Raw genomic sequence first — 15,113 nt, 5'->3', positions numbered from 1 at the left:
GAAATCCTCTAGAGGGTGCCACATCTCCGCTTAAAGACTGATTCCAATGGGAACATCTGGGAAAAACCAGGAAACAGTTCAAAGATAAAAAAAAACTTAATGAGTAAACACCCTGAGAATGAACTTTGCACCTGAGAATGAACTTTACACCTGCCTTTGTCTCCGACTGAAATCAAACTAACTCTGAACAAGGAGAACAGAGAGAGAACTGAGCAACTAGATGCTGAAACACAGACTGCTGCAGGAGGAAAAACAAGCAAATCAACGTGAAAGTAAGTTCAGAAAGTTTCTACAGGAGAGAAACTGACTTCTAGGTTTGACTTTCTGTCTGCTGTGGTTTCAGCTTCACTCTGAGACAAAATGGCTTCCAGATCAGACGATGATCTCTGCTGTCCGGTCTGTCTGGAAATATTTAAGGATCCGGTTCTTCTGTCATGTAGCCACAGCTTCTGTAAGGAGTGTCTGCAGAAATACTGGAGAGAGAAACCAGGAAGAGATTGTCCAGTTTGTAAAAGGAGATCTTCTAAAGATGAACCACCTTTAAGTCTGGCTCTGAAGAATCTGTGTGAGTCTTTCTTACAGCAGAGAAACCAAAAAGCTTCAGAGGATCTCTGCTCTCTGCATTCTGAGAAACTCAAACTCTTCTGTCTGAACCATCAGCTGCCAGTTTGTCTCGTCTGCAGAGATTCAGAAAAACACACCAACCACAGATTTAAACCCATCGATGAAGCTGCTCAGCAACACAAGAAGAAGCTTCAGGAAACTCTGGAGCCTTTAAAGGAGAAGCTGGAGCTCAGGAAGAAAGTTCAGGAGGAGTTTGATCAGACAGCAGAACACCTGAAGGTCCAGGCCCGACACACAGAGAGGCAGATTAGGGAGCAGTTTAAGCAGCTTCATCAGTTTCTAGCAGAGGAAGAGGAGGCCAGGCTGGCTGCACTGAGGGAGGAAGAGGAGCAGAAGAGAGGGATGATGAAGGAGAAGATGGAGGCTCTGAGCAGAGAGATAGCAGCTCTTTCAGACACAGTCAGAGCCACCGAGGAGGAGCTGAGAGCTGCAGACGTCTCATTCCTGCACAACTACAAGGCTGCAGGGGAAAGAATCCAGCGCTGCCCACTGCTGGAGGATCCACAGCTGCCCTCAGGAGCTCTGATAGACCAGGCCAAACATCTGGGCAACCTGGCCTTCAACATCTGGAGCAACATGGAGACCATGGTGACCTACACTCCTCTGGTTCTGGACCCAAACACGGCTGGTCCATGGCTCCATCTGTTTGATGATCTGACCAATGGGAGGAGAGGAGAGAAACAGCAGCTTCCTGATAATCCAGAGAGATTTGATTATTATTACTGGTCTGTTCTGAGTTCTGAGGGTTTTTACTCAGGGAACTACAGCTGGAAGGTTGATGTTGGAGACAGTGAATACTGGAGTCTTGGTGTATTAGCAAAGTCTGTTCAGAGGAAGAGAGGCATAAAGTCTGGATTGTTGTTTATATTTTTCTCTTCAGGTAAATATTATGCTCGTTCTCCTCCAGCTCCTCCCACTCGTCTCTCAGTCCAGAAGAATCTCCAGAGGATCAGAGTGAATCTGGACTGGGACAGAGGAAAACTGTCCTTCTCTGTTCTGGATACTAACACACACATACACACCTTCACACACACCTTCACTCACAAGATGTTTCCATTCTTCTCCACTGATAAAACATTAAAGATCGTACCGATGAAGATCTCAGTGATGAAGCAGCAGCTCTGATTATCTCAGCATGAAGAAAAAAGTCCAGATAAAAACTTATTGATCATATTTAAACTGTGAGTTTTAAAGAGGAAACTGGAGATGATCTGATCATCTGGAGATGATCAGATCATCTGGAGATGATCTGATCATCTTCTTCATCTCTGATCAGATTCAGATTCATCTCCAGGCTGATGGAAGCAGCAGGGCAGCGTTAATCTTTCTCATCTGACTCTTTAGTCTGAGTTCAGCTCTGATTCTGAAATCACTCAGAGTGAGAGGTCTTGTCTAATGATGTAATTTTTAAATATTAAATGATCTTCTGATCAGGACTTGAGTCAATTTTTTTACCAAATAGATTTTTACTCTTGAATCATTTGGATGGAAACTTTTTACTTTTATTTAAATGTTTCACTCTAACTGAAGTACAACTTTTGGCCATGAGTAATTATAATAACTGCTTAGGATAATATTAATAAAACTAATTTAGACCTTTATCCAAAATTTAAACAAGAATTTGAAGTAAAATAAACAGTAAATTGACTTTAATTTTCAAGTTAAACCACCTTCAAGTGTTTTACAGTGTAGTTGGTTTTATGGCTGGTTTGATGTTTTATTGATCAAATTAATGAGACATTTTACATGTAATTCAGTTTATTAAATTGTTAATATTTACTGACAAAGTTTAAACAATTATGTGACTGTAGCCGATGACGTCAGCGTCGGGTCGGGGGGCGGTGCCAATGGAAGCAGCTTTACGTCACGTTGCTGTTTCATACAATACCAACGCCCGCTAGCATCACAGCTAACATAATCATTTAGTAATACATTACGTGGGAGGTTCTGGGCTTTAATATCAACATTTGCTTTTATAACAGCACTATTAAAATAGTCACTCAGATGTAAAGGCTGTAAATCAATTTAATTCAAAAACAAGAGCGATCCAGAGAAGTCCTGTCAATTTTCACTTCTATGCTTGTTTGATATCTTGCTGACTAGAAAGATACCAAGCTGGCAAACTATTGCTTAATAAATGTATAAATCCTGAATCACTAACAGATAAACTACAGAAATTAAGACTAAATTATAAAAGATATAACACTGTTCTGTTCACATTGTTACATTAGTGATTTGTAAAACTTGAGGGCAGAAGAGGAATTGATGTTTGAACTGAAATAAATATAAATCTGCTTCTGGTTTGTTCATTTGCATGAGAAATTAAAATAATTAATAAAAATAAATATATTCTTTGAGAGAACAAATCAGCTTCCAGTTCAAACCGAATACTTTAAAAAATATATAGGAAAATGTGTATAAAACAGTGATTAAATAGTAGCTTCATAAATGTTTATATCTCAAATTAAGGTAGTAAATCAGATAAAACCGAACCTGGGTTCTGTTTAACCACTGCAGTACTGCGTGTCGCCGCTGGGTGTCGCTCTATCTCCATTTTATTCCTGCCTGTCTAACGGAGCAGATTAAGATCAACCTGATTGATCTACAGGGAGTCAATCATTGGTTGGTTCTCATCCTGTTTGTTGTCCTTCATCTTCTGAAAACATCTGTATGGTTTTGGTTTTTATTAAACTGAAGAACATCGATTTGTTTCAGCCTCATCATGTTCTGGTTGGTTTTTATTCTTCTAAATATCTAACAAATAAATACTTTTCATAAAGACACAAATGTAAATAGAATAGAAATTAAAACTGAGAATGAGAGATTCTAATGTTTTAATATTAATGGCAGTGAAGTGTTTGTATTGCTGTTGGAATCAGAAACAATCAAATATTTAATATTATTAATAAATATTTCAACAAGTTTTGCTTTAAATAATCCAAAACTTCACGTTTTTTTAAATTCTTTATCATGTGTCTGAAACTTAAACTCCAAACTTTTATTCTTCTTTTTGAAAGGAATTAAAGAAAGAATAAAGAAATAAAACTTTTACATATTTTATTGGTAAATTTAACATATTAAAACTTTGTAGCATATAAAACAGATTCATTCTGGACATTTTGCAAACATTTGTCATCTAAATATTCATGAATTAGCAGTGAAACCTGGGCTTGTATTTTAAACGATAATCTCAAATATTCTGGCCATAAAAGGAAATAAAGTAAAAACTTTAAAATAACTACAACCTTTGGCTTTCAGTGACATTAAACTTTAGTTAAGTTTAAATCCACATGCAGAATGACCTGCTTTAATGTCCACCAGGGGGCAGAGTTCTCCACAGAAACTGTGTTTCTATCACGCTTCATAGATTCCAACAGGGATGCTCAAAGTGGGGGTCGGGGGCCAATTGTGGCCCTCGAATGGACTTTGTTTGACCCCAGGCTGTGATTGTATAGTGATGCCAATTTGTCTATCAGATGGTCTGTCTAAGGGGAGTTTTAACTCCACTTTCTACTGGTTTCCAGTCCTGACTGGGTTTTTTCTCTTTGAGCTGCTGGACAGAACCAGAACTGGGCCTAGTTCTGGTTCTGGTTCAGAGCTGCAGCACCTCCTGATTTCAACCAGGAACTCTGATTTTCTCTGAGTTGTCATCTGTAACTCAGACAACCAGCTGAGTTTGCTCCCAGTTTTATAGTGGAGTCAAAGTGGTACCAGTAGGTTCTGAGTGTTTGTGGCCCGGCTGAGATATATGGGTTCTGGTTGGTGGATGGAAAATATTTCAATATGAAGTCAATAATTTATTGATCAGAGAGGATTTATCTGGGCTTTTATCAGTAGATTGAATCAGTCTGTGGTGACAGAGGACAGCTGATCATATTTCAATCAATTATTGATCAATGATCAGTGATTATGGTGACATAACAACACAGCGCCCCTACAGTATGTAAAAACATCCACAGCTGTTATTTAGACCTGAAGAGAGTTAAAACATCAAAACCTGTAAAAACTATTGGACCCGATTTACACACCCAGCAGGAAGTCAGCCATTTGGGTTCAAATGGCTGACTTCCTGCATAATTATGCTTTTCTTTAGGGGTCTGTGCTTGTGTGTTTTAAATAAGTACTTTTAGGGTATTCATAGTTCCCATTCCAACTGCATAAAATAAACTATTCATGAAATAAAGTCTGAAACATAACAAATCTTCATGTTTTCCAGGTAAAAGATGGCAGAGAAACAGGAAGAGGATTTTGGTAAGTGATCAGAAGCAGAGATGAAGAATCTTAAAGGAACAAACTGACCAATCACAGCCTGTGTTGCTGCCATGTGATGAAGCTCAGCCTCAGTGTCTTTATTGTTTTCATGCTTCCTGTTCAGTGAAGCTCTGGTGAAACTAAAAGGAACCGAAGTGAAGAACAGGCCAGCAGCTCTGATACTTCAGGAATATTTACTATATATACTGATTAACTTATCCAGTAATCACATAATTTATTAATAATATATGTCAGACATTCTGTGTCTTTTATTCCAACACTTGGTGTCAGATATGCTAAAGTTTAGAGATGGAGATGAAGAAAGAAAAGTGATGTAAATGTTAATCAGTCAATATTTTCATCACAATATTCACCAATAATATAATTTCCTTTTTTCCTAAAATAGTGCAGCTCCATATTTAGAAGGTGTTTCTTTTATTGTTCTTCCTGCATTGAGGAAAGAAAGTGATGAACCAGAAGCTTCATATGGTCTCATGTAGACAGAATCAGTGGTCGTCACTCAGATATGAGGCAGAAACACAACAGGTTTAGACCTGAGGAGCTGATCAACAGACTCTGAATCTCTGGATGGAGCAGCATGAATAGTTGATCTTCATCACGTTTTTCTCTCAGACATCAGTTTGAATTAATCATGTTTCTGATTTCTGCATGCAGAGAAAGTACTTTTCAAGGTTCTCAATGAGTTTGTGAAGAGAGTTTCTGAGGAAATCCTGAATCAGCTCCTTGATGGCCTTGAGGTAGATGGCATCTTTAAACGTTCAAAGAAAGAAGAAATTCTTCAAAAGAACCAAACCAGAGCAGACAAGGCCCGGGACACCATCGATGCTGTGATGAGAAAGGACAGAGGGCCAGTAGATTAATGATCAAACGTCTTCTCAACATAGATCCTACCCTGTCCAACCAGCTGAGTTTGTCCTCTGACTCCTCTGATTTAGGTTAGTCTCTTCACCAATCATGACTGCGTGGAAGTGAACTCATCCAACAGTGTCTAATTATAACAAAATAAATGGAGCATCATGGTTGCACTCCACCTGCTGGGCTGTAGGTCAGAAACTATAGAAAAATTTTCCTGTAGATTGGCAGGAGGAGACTCTTAGTGTGAAAACACATTGAATGTTCAGCATAATGTTTGTAGTCCAGTCAATTTATTAACAAGCAAAGCGGCACCATAAATCTCCATGACTTGAATGTTTCATGATTTGAATGTTTCATGTTTCTTCTGAATGAAATCCTCCTCATGGTCTATAATTTGAATGAGTTCTTTCTTTAAACATCCTGATATAGAAACAATCAAATTAAAATTCAATCAATTGAGTCTTCCTTTTTTCAAGTGTTTCATCTTGTGTTTTTATCTCTTTGTTCAGATTTTGATGATCGATGGCAACATGACCTCAAAGAGTCTCTTCTGGACACGTTCCAATCTATCTGTGAAGGCATTGCAATACGTGGAGAGAAAACCTCTCTGAATGATATTTACACAGAGCTCTACATCTTAGAAGGAGGAACTGCAGGGTTCAACCAGGACCATGAGGTCAGACAGATTGAAACAGCATCCAGTAATCTAGGAACAAAAATAAACCTGGAAGACTTCTTTAAACCCAACCCTGGTAGAAAGCAACGGATCAGAACAGTGGAAAAACACTGTTAACACAGAAGTTCACTCTGGACTGGGCTGAAGGCAGAACCAACCAGAACATCGACTTCATATTTCCATTCATTTTCAGAGAGCTGAATAACTTGAGAGAAGAAACTTTCAGCTTGGTGGAACTGATTCATCACTTCTTTGATCAAATTAAAGACACAGAAATCCGCAGCTTTAAAAAGTTTCAGGTTCTGTTCATCTTTGATGGTCTGGATGAAAGTCGACTTCCTCTGGACTTCAAGAAGAATCCTGTCCTGACTAACCCTTCAAAGTCCACCTCACTGGATGTTCTGCTGACAAACCTCATCACAGGAAAACCGCTTCCCTCTGCTCTCCTCTGGATAACCACATGACCTGCAGCAGCCAGTTTGATCCCAGATAAATCTATTGACAGGGCAATAGAGGTCAGAGGGTTCACTGACCCCCAGAAGGAGGAGTACATCAGGAAGAGATTCAGAGATGAAGAGGAGAAGGCCAGAAGGGTCATCTCCCACATCCAGAAATCAAAAAGTCTCCACATCATGTGCCACATCCCAGTATTCTGCTGGATCACTGCTAAATATCTGGAGGAAATGATGAAGACCAGAGAGGGAGGAGAGCTGCCCAAGACCCTGACTGAGATGTATATAGAGTTCCTGCTGCTTCAGTTCACAATCAAGGAGGAAAAGTATAAAGAAGGAGCTGAAGAAGCTCTAGAGAACAAGAAGCTGATTGAGTCTCTAGGTAGTCTGGTTTTAGATCAGCTGCTGAAGGGAAACTTGATCTTCTATGACAAAGACCTCAAACGGTGCGGCATGAACATCAAAGATGCTGCGTTGTTCTCAGGAGTTTTCACTCAGATGTTTAAAAAGGAGAGAGGAACGCGCAACATCTCCGTCTACTCCTTTGTTCATCTGAGCATCCGGGAGTTTCTGGCTGCCATCTACATGCTCCACTGCTTCACCAGCAGGAGGTCAGAGGTGATCAAGACGTTCCTGGGAGAAGAATACAAAGAAACATCTCTAGATGAGTTCATGAAGAAAGTCATGGAGAAATCCCTTAGCAGTAAAAATGGCCACCTGAACCTGTTTGTCCGCTTCCTTCATGGTCTCACTGTGGAGTCCAACCAGAGACTCTTAGAAGATCTGCTAGCTCAGACAGAGAACAGTCCAGAAACCATCCAGAGAATCATCACCAACCTGAAGAAGATGAACACTGATAGAATCTCTGCTGACAGAAGCATCAACATCTTCTTCTGTCTGGTGGAGATGAACGACGTCTCATTTTATCAGGAGATCCAACGGCTTTTGGATTCAGGGAAGGATCTGTCAGTGACTGATTGTTCAGCTCTGGCCTTCATGCTGCAGATGTCAGCGGTTCTGGATGAGTTGGACCTGGAGAAGTACAAGACATCAGATGGCAGACGACTGAGACTGGTTCCAGCTGTGAGGAACTGCAGAAAGGCTCGGTGAGTCCAGATGTTTTCATTGTGTGAATGCCGCCTCAGCACTATAATCCTCCTGTTTCTTCTTCTTCCTTCAAGTTGATTCTGGATGTTTTTTTACCTTTAACCACTTCCTTCATCCTCTTGATGATTTCAGCCATTCAAACATCTAAACATTTAGTTCATCCAGGACAGCTGCAGCTTCTGGTTTTTAGACATTTTGATCTTTTTAAAATATTTAACTTTTTATCAGTTTTCAGGTTGAAATGAATAGAAACCCTGAACTCTAGAAAATGTCTGTTTTCTCTAAGATCCAATGAGCCAGAGAGACTTTTTAAACTTTAAACTCTTCTTCACTCATTTAGCTGCTTCTCCATAATTCACCTTTTAGGATCTTTAACTGTTTTTTAAAAATAATTGTTTAGATTTGATGGAAAGTTGAACCATTAAAATAAACCATTGCATTAATTATAAACTGTGCGAAAAGTGTTGATCTTCTTCATCCCGTCATCATCCTCACCTCTTCCTCCTCCCACTACTTTCCTCTGAGTTTGTAATTAAGACCAAAATGTGGTGATTGTTGTCTGGTTCCAGAAAAAAGTCTTGGGTTTCTGTCAGATCCTCCCAAAGCTCTGAGAATCTGCTTCCAGAGCTGGAACCATTTTCCTCATCAGCTCTTTATCTGCAGCCTTTGTTGAAGCTGTTAGCTGTCCTCCATGAAGACCTGCAGAGACATGAGCTTCACCTCTTTAGACATCCCAGCCTCTTTAATTCCTGGAGATCTTTCACTGCTTCACCATGAAGTTGCTGCTGGACCCAAACGCTCCGTCTCCTCCAGGGGTTTTGCTCTTCAGCTCTTTAGGAGTTTATCAACAATTTCTTCTGACGTCCAAACCTTTGTTCCTCTGAGACGATGGACAGACCACTGCAGAGACATGAGCTTCACCTCTTTAGATATCCCAGCCTCTTTAGTTCCTGGAGAACTTTCACTACTTCACCCACAACTGGGAGCATCATGTGTCTGGTCTGCTCCCAGTTTCCTCTGTGGCATTGTGATGGACCGAGTTAAAACAGGAGGAGTCACAGGATATTAATTAGAAAAATAGGGTTTTTTATTTTAACCCAAAGATTATAAAAGGACAAAAAGATGAACTCAGCTCATAAAAGAGGTGAAAGAAACAAAACTGAACTCAGGCAAAAATGTAAAAAAACTGGCTGCACAAACATAACTGACCTAACAAAGAAATGACACACAGAGTTTATATACTGGCTGATCAGACCAATTAAGACACAACAGGGGTAATTAAACAGAAAACAATTACAAACACAAAAACAATAACAGTACAGCTAAGTTTGGCTAAACTAAAGACTCTCAAAATGAAATCAAAAATATTAAAGTTTAAATACTAATATTTACTTGAATACAAAACTTATCAAAACAAAGAAACTACAAATTTCCCCTGCCAGCAGGAACTAGTGGTGTAGTCCAATCAGCATTTAAGCCTGCTGAGCCCTGGCCTCCATCTTTTGTCTGGCCACTCCAAGGCTGGTAAGTACCGGCAAAACACAAGCAAAAGGTCAGTCTGAAGCAAACAAATGAACTTAAGTTGATACAAATACACATGCTAACTAAATGTGCGCGCCAACATAAAGAACAAATGTATCCAAATCAACTAATAAATGTTTTACTGAAACTAAAGAGTTTGAATGAAAAACAAATTGTGCATAAAAGTTACCGACTTCAAAGTGTGGCCATGGATTTGGCCATCCACAGGCATCATTTAATCATCTGCTGCTGGGAGCCGCGTTTCTATAGAATATGCTACTATTATTACTGATGAGGAGGATTCTAGATGCTGCAGCAGCAGATATGGGCTAAACAAACCCAGAGAGGCCAGAGGTCCACAGCAGGCTGGACTTCCTGCTCTGCTCACTTCATTTATAACTCACTTCCTGCTTGGTGGAAGATCTCAAGGAGCCAAACGGTCTAGTCAAAGTCTGTGAGCAGTTCCTCCTCCTCTCCATCATCTCCAGTAGTTTCCTTCATCCAGCTCAGTCAGCCTCTGCATCAGCTGCTGCAGCTCCTTTGAGGCTCTGATGCTGCAGAGAAACTGAACTTTCCTTCACAGATGATAGAAGATCTTCAACATCTGACTGAGCTGAAGGTCTGAGGACATGAAGCCTGGACCAGAACCAGAACCAGAACCTGGACTGTAGTCAGGAGCTGCACAGACTCTCTGTCGGGTCAAACTCAGGAAACTGAAGATCAGATGTTGATCAGATGATGACATCATGATGACATCACTGTTATCATATTTTACCTGTTTATGATCCAGATTGATTTCATTAGAACTGAATTTATTTCTTCTCTCATCACAGACTTGGTGGCTGTTCGATCCAAAAGGCTGAATGTGAAGTTTTAGCTTCAGCTCTGAAGTCCAACCAACATCTGACTGAAGTGGAAATAAATCTGATCTGGATATATGAAGGTGGAGATTCTGATATGAAGAATGTGTCTGAGATCCTGGAGAGTTCAGTCAGTAAAGTGAAGAATCTGAGGTTTGTTTTCTCTATTTATACAATAAAATTATTCATTGATACTTTAATCCTTAGTTTCATTAATATTTAGTTGTAATATTTTAAAACAACTTGTTTAAATGTCAGATTTTAATTTCAAACAGTTTGACCTTATAAATAAATACATTTCTTATTTCAGACTTTGAGATTATTGAACCTTTTCAGTTTTTAAAATGTTTCTGACTGATGAACAAACTGAGTAAAATAATCCAAATGAAGTTAATTAATGATGGATATGTTTCAGTTTGGTTGGTAAAGATTCAGATGGTTTTATTTCTGATTCTCATCTTTACATCCAGAATGAAATGTTGATCCTCCAGTCGAGCCACAAACACTGACCAGTTCAGATCACCATTAATGAAACATCTAAGAAGTGACTGATTGTAGAAAAGCAAATCTAGATGAGCTGAATGACAGTGAGGTTTGCAGCAGCAGGTTCCTCCCTCTGTCCTGAAGCTGTGGTTCTGTTGGGCCGGGTCAGAGAGGAACCGTCCTCTTCAGTCGGTTGGAGCCTCGTCTCTGTGATGAAGCTTCATCAGGTCTCGTCTCCTGAGGAAATAATGGCCTCCATTGATTTCAGCAGCTTTAAGAAGAACCCAAAGCCATTCATGGATAAACTGAGTGGTTCTGATCCGGTTACCAAGTCGGGTCTCCAGCTGATGATCAGAACCAGCAGAAATAGCTCAGCTCATCCAGGCTGCTGCTCAGAGAAAACTTTGAGTTTCTTTGTTGATCAAATGTTCTGGTTCTGCTGGTTTGGACTCTTTAACCCAGTTTGACTGGATCAGATGTTAGAATCAGTTCATCAAGTTTCTTTTACATTCAGGGAAATTAATTTTCTACATTTTATTATTTATTTGTTCATATTTCAGTTTTAACTGCATCCTGTTGGCTTGAGCTCATCTTTTATTCTTTATTCAGATTGGAGAGCTGCAGGTTGTCAGAGACCAGCTGCACGTCTTTGTTCTCAGCTCTGAAGTCCAACCCGACCCATCTGACATATCTGGACATGGACGGAACCAACCTGGAAGGTTCTGGACTGAAGGAGCTCTGTGGTTTTCTACAGACTGAAGGCTGCAGACTGGAAACATTGGAGTATGTAATTATATAATTATTGATATTTCAGTGAATAATTATCTATAATTGATCATAAATCAAAGTTCATTTCTTCTGATCTAATAAATATTTTCTGAGTTTGTTCCTGGATCCAGAGTTTAATTTAGTCCCTCTGAGTTGGACCTGCTGATCTGAGGTCAGAACAGGACAGCATTCGGACCCCCAGTGTGTAGAAATCCCCTCAGGTCAAGCAGGTCAAAGGTCATTCAACCCAGTCTAGAAAAGTGAATTCCTGGAATCTGACAGGAACAAATCAATAATCAATGATTGATGCTTCAACACTTTGATCAGAACCTGGAATGATTTTACTGACTAAAATCCTCCAACACATCATGACCCAGTACCAGGTTCTGGTTCTGGTTCTGGTTCTGAAGTCAGCAGGTCTTTATTGAAGCAGCAGCTTGTTGGCTTTAATATTCATGAGAATCTTTAACTGGTTCTGTTGGACTGGTTCACCTGCATCCTGTTGGCTTCAGCTCATCTTTTATTCTTTATTCAGGTTGAGGAGCTGCAGGTTTTCAAAGATCAGCTGTGATTTTCTGGCCTCAGCTCTGAAGTCCAACAGCCTCCGTCTGACAGAACTGGACCTGAGATTAAACAACCTGAAGGATTCAGATGTTCAGCAGCTGAAGGATCTTGTAAAGACTTTAGAGTAAGTAAATGTTTGTAGTGAGTCCAGCTGCTGTCAGCATATTGAGCTAAACCCAGTTAGCATCAGAGCAAAGCTCCAGTGTTCCCAGTAAAGCTGCAGCTTCTCAGTGGGAGGAGAATGGTTCAGGCTTCCTGATTGGACACAGAGACAGCAACCAGCCAATCAGAGCAGCAGCAGCTTGCTGTGTTCCTGTGTTGGTGTGAAGATGAGTGTTGTTGCTGTGTCCATGTCTCCAGGACGTCCAGCTGGACTCCAGCCGTCCAGCATGTCTAGAGACAGTGGTCCTCATTCATCAAACTGTGGCAGCAGCAGATCTGATCTCAGATCTGCTTGTTCTCTCAGTTCAACAGGAAACAACTGATCAGGTTCATCTTGGTCACAGCTCTGAGATCAGTCTGACTGCAGCCTGGAAACCGTCTACTGGATGTGCTGCGTCACTGACTGCTGCAGGAGAGAGCCTGGAAACACTCACTGATTTTTGATCTCTCTTTCCTTCTTCTCTCTGCAGGTGGGACGATTCTGACGATTCTGACTGATCTCTGTAAAGTAGAGAACGGTCTCTGTGTCCTGCTGATCCTCAGAGGTTGAAGCTGCAGCAGTTTGAGTCTAAAGAGACTCTGACTGGATCCTGATGATGACCTCTGTCATCATCAGGATCAGACATCAGACATCATTTAGTGTCTGATGTTGTTGTCTCTGTGGATCAATAAAGATCCGATTCAAACTGGGCTCCATTTAGAGCAGGGGTGTCAAACTCCAGTCCTGAAGGGCCGCTGTCCTGCAGTTTTTAGATGTGCCACAGGTACAAAACACCTGAATCAAATGGCTTAATTACCTCCTCAGTTCTCCAGAGCCTTGCTAATGACCTAATTATTCTATTCAGGTGTGGTGCAGGAGAGGCACTTCTAAAAGTTGCAGGACACCGGCCCTCGAGGACTGGAGTTTGACACCCCTGATTTAGAGGCTTCATGGAGTTTTGATCTGAACTGGATTCAACTGGAAAGTTGATCTTTTTTCTCTCTGGTTCATTTTCATCCTGGAACCAGAAATGGTCTGAGATGGAAACATGGGAATCATTTCAGTTCAGCTCTGAATCAGGAAAGACATTCAAACCTCTTTCTCTGCTGCTTCTTCTTCTGCTGACAGGAAAATGTTCCTCAAAGCTCCACAGATAAAAAGATGCTTTACTGGAAACTGCAGAGAAACTTCAGCTTCCATCACAGAAACCAGTTGAACCAGTTTAGAACTGGATGTCCCACAGAAACTCTGATTGTTTTTGTGTTTTACTTTTTTACTTCCTGGTTTGATGTTTTATTGATCAAATTAACGAGACATTTTACATGTAATACAGTTTTTTTAAATAGCTAATATTTACTAACAAAGTTTAAACAAAGTTGTAAAACAAATTATGTGACTGCAGCTGCGGATCACGTCATCGGGGCGGGGCCAATGGAAGCAGCTTTATCTACGTCACGCTGCTGTTTCAGACAATACCAATGCCCGCTAGCATCACAGCTAACATAATCATTTAGTAATACATTACGTGGAGGTTCTGGGCTTTAATATCAACATTTGCTTTTATAAAAGTACTATAAAAATAGTCACTTAGATTTAAAGACTGTAAATCAATTTAATTCAAAACAAGAGCGATCCAGAGAAGTCCTGTCAATTTTCACTTCCATGCTTGTTTGATATCTTGCTGACTAGAAAGATACCAAGTTGGCAAACTATTGCTTAATAAAATGTATAAATCCTGAATCACTAACAGATAAACTACAGAAATTAAGACTAAATTGTAACAGGTGGAACACCAGGGGTCGCTGCCTCCACATCTCGAGCGCCCATAAAAGGGAAGCTGTCGGGACTGGTGGCAGATTGTCAATCTCCTCTGTGTTGGACCAGGTGTGTTGGCCCACGCCTTCCACTGTTTGTCATCAGGTTTGTGTGTGCTTTTTATTGTAAAGACAAAACTCTTTTAATTTGATTTATATCAACTCAGTGTTTGGTGTTCTTTATATAGGGCCACACTACATGTTGTAATTTGACAAGTGCTTTACCTGGGCGTGTGGTTGATCGACGCTGCAGGTAGGCTTTGTTTAATTTTTAATTGAATTGCATGGTTATATTTCAAAGATTTAATAGGCGTTTTGGTAATTTTTGTTTCTTTGTTTTTTGCAGTTGTTGCTGCACCCTGCTGTTCCTTTTGATTTCCTTTTGATTTCCTTTTTCCATAGTTTTCATTTATTTTGTTTACTTATTGTTTTGCAAATATACATCCTCTTATTTTGTACTAATAAATATTGTCCTTTTTATATTGGTTGTTTTATTGCACCACAAGTGGTCGTAACATTTGGCGTTGTTTGGCAAACAATTGCGGGAAGTTATTTTTATTTTTAATTGTATGATTTAAGTTATTAAGGAACAGCAGGGGCAGCGGGGTGAAGTTCTCGCTGGTGACATAAGGCATCAACATGGACGTATCAAGTGGCGCTGAAGCCGGGGATGAGCGCGATAAGCAGGCCATGTCGCAGCGAATAAAGGATCTGGAACGCCAGCTGGCGACGTTGGCAGCAATGGACTCGGAAAGACTGTCAACGTCTTCAGGAGCTACAGAACCTGTAAGGCACAATCCTGTTATTTATGTGCAGCAGGATAAGAAACTGTCACTATTTTCTGGGAAACTGGATAGTGCAGAGTCACTGACTTTGGACGAATGGATTGAATTGATGAGAGACTATGTGCAAACAAGAGGAAACACAGAAAAAGAACGTGCGCAGATTATCTATGAACATCTAGAGGGCGCTGCT

General features: G+C 40.2%; 1 protein-coding gene, 1 long non-coding RNA gene and 1 pseudogene across 3 annotated transcripts; all 3 read left to right on the top strand.

Annotated features, from left to right (window-relative positions):
- Nucleotides 1–156: 156 nt before the first annotated feature.
- On the top strand, nt 157–1,749 carry LOC145550281 (nuclear factor 7, ovary-like). The gene has a single exon (XM_081604326.1). It carries the CDS (start codon nt 361–363, stop codon nt 1,747–1,749), a length of 1,389 nt encoding a protein of 462 aa, XP_081460452.1. The 5' UTR covers nt 157–360.
- Nucleotides 1,750–4,847: 3,098 nt separating this feature from the next.
- LOC145550278 (NLR family CARD domain-containing protein 3-like) lies at nt 4,848–12,949 on the top strand (annotated as a pseudogene). The gene is made up of 6 exons (XR_014086185.1): nt 4,848–4,875; nt 5,551–5,831; nt 6,261–7,985; nt 10,341–10,518; nt 11,461–11,633; nt 12,154–12,949. The product of XR_014086185.1 is annotated as an NLR family CARD domain-containing protein 3-like (transcript).
- A 34-nt stretch (nt 12,950–12,983) lies between these two features.
- LOC145550283 (uncharacterized) lies at nt 12,984–14,618 on the top strand. The gene is made up of 2 exons (XR_014086192.1): nt 12,984–14,391; nt 14,485–14,618. It is a non-coding gene; the product is annotated as an uncharacterized LOC145550283 (long non-coding RNA).
- Nucleotides 14,619–15,113: the final 495 nt, after the last annotated feature.

The sequence above is a fragment of the Poecilia reticulata genome, unplaced genomic scaffold, assembly GCF_904066995.2.
Source record: "Poecilia reticulata unplaced genomic scaffold, P_reticulata-male-v2 Scaffold_30, whole genome shotgun sequence".
NCBI lineage: Eukaryota > Metazoa > Chordata > Actinopteri > Cyprinodontiformes > Poeciliidae > Poecilia > Poecilia reticulata.
This window is presented reverse-complemented; position numbering and strand designations above follow the sequence as displayed.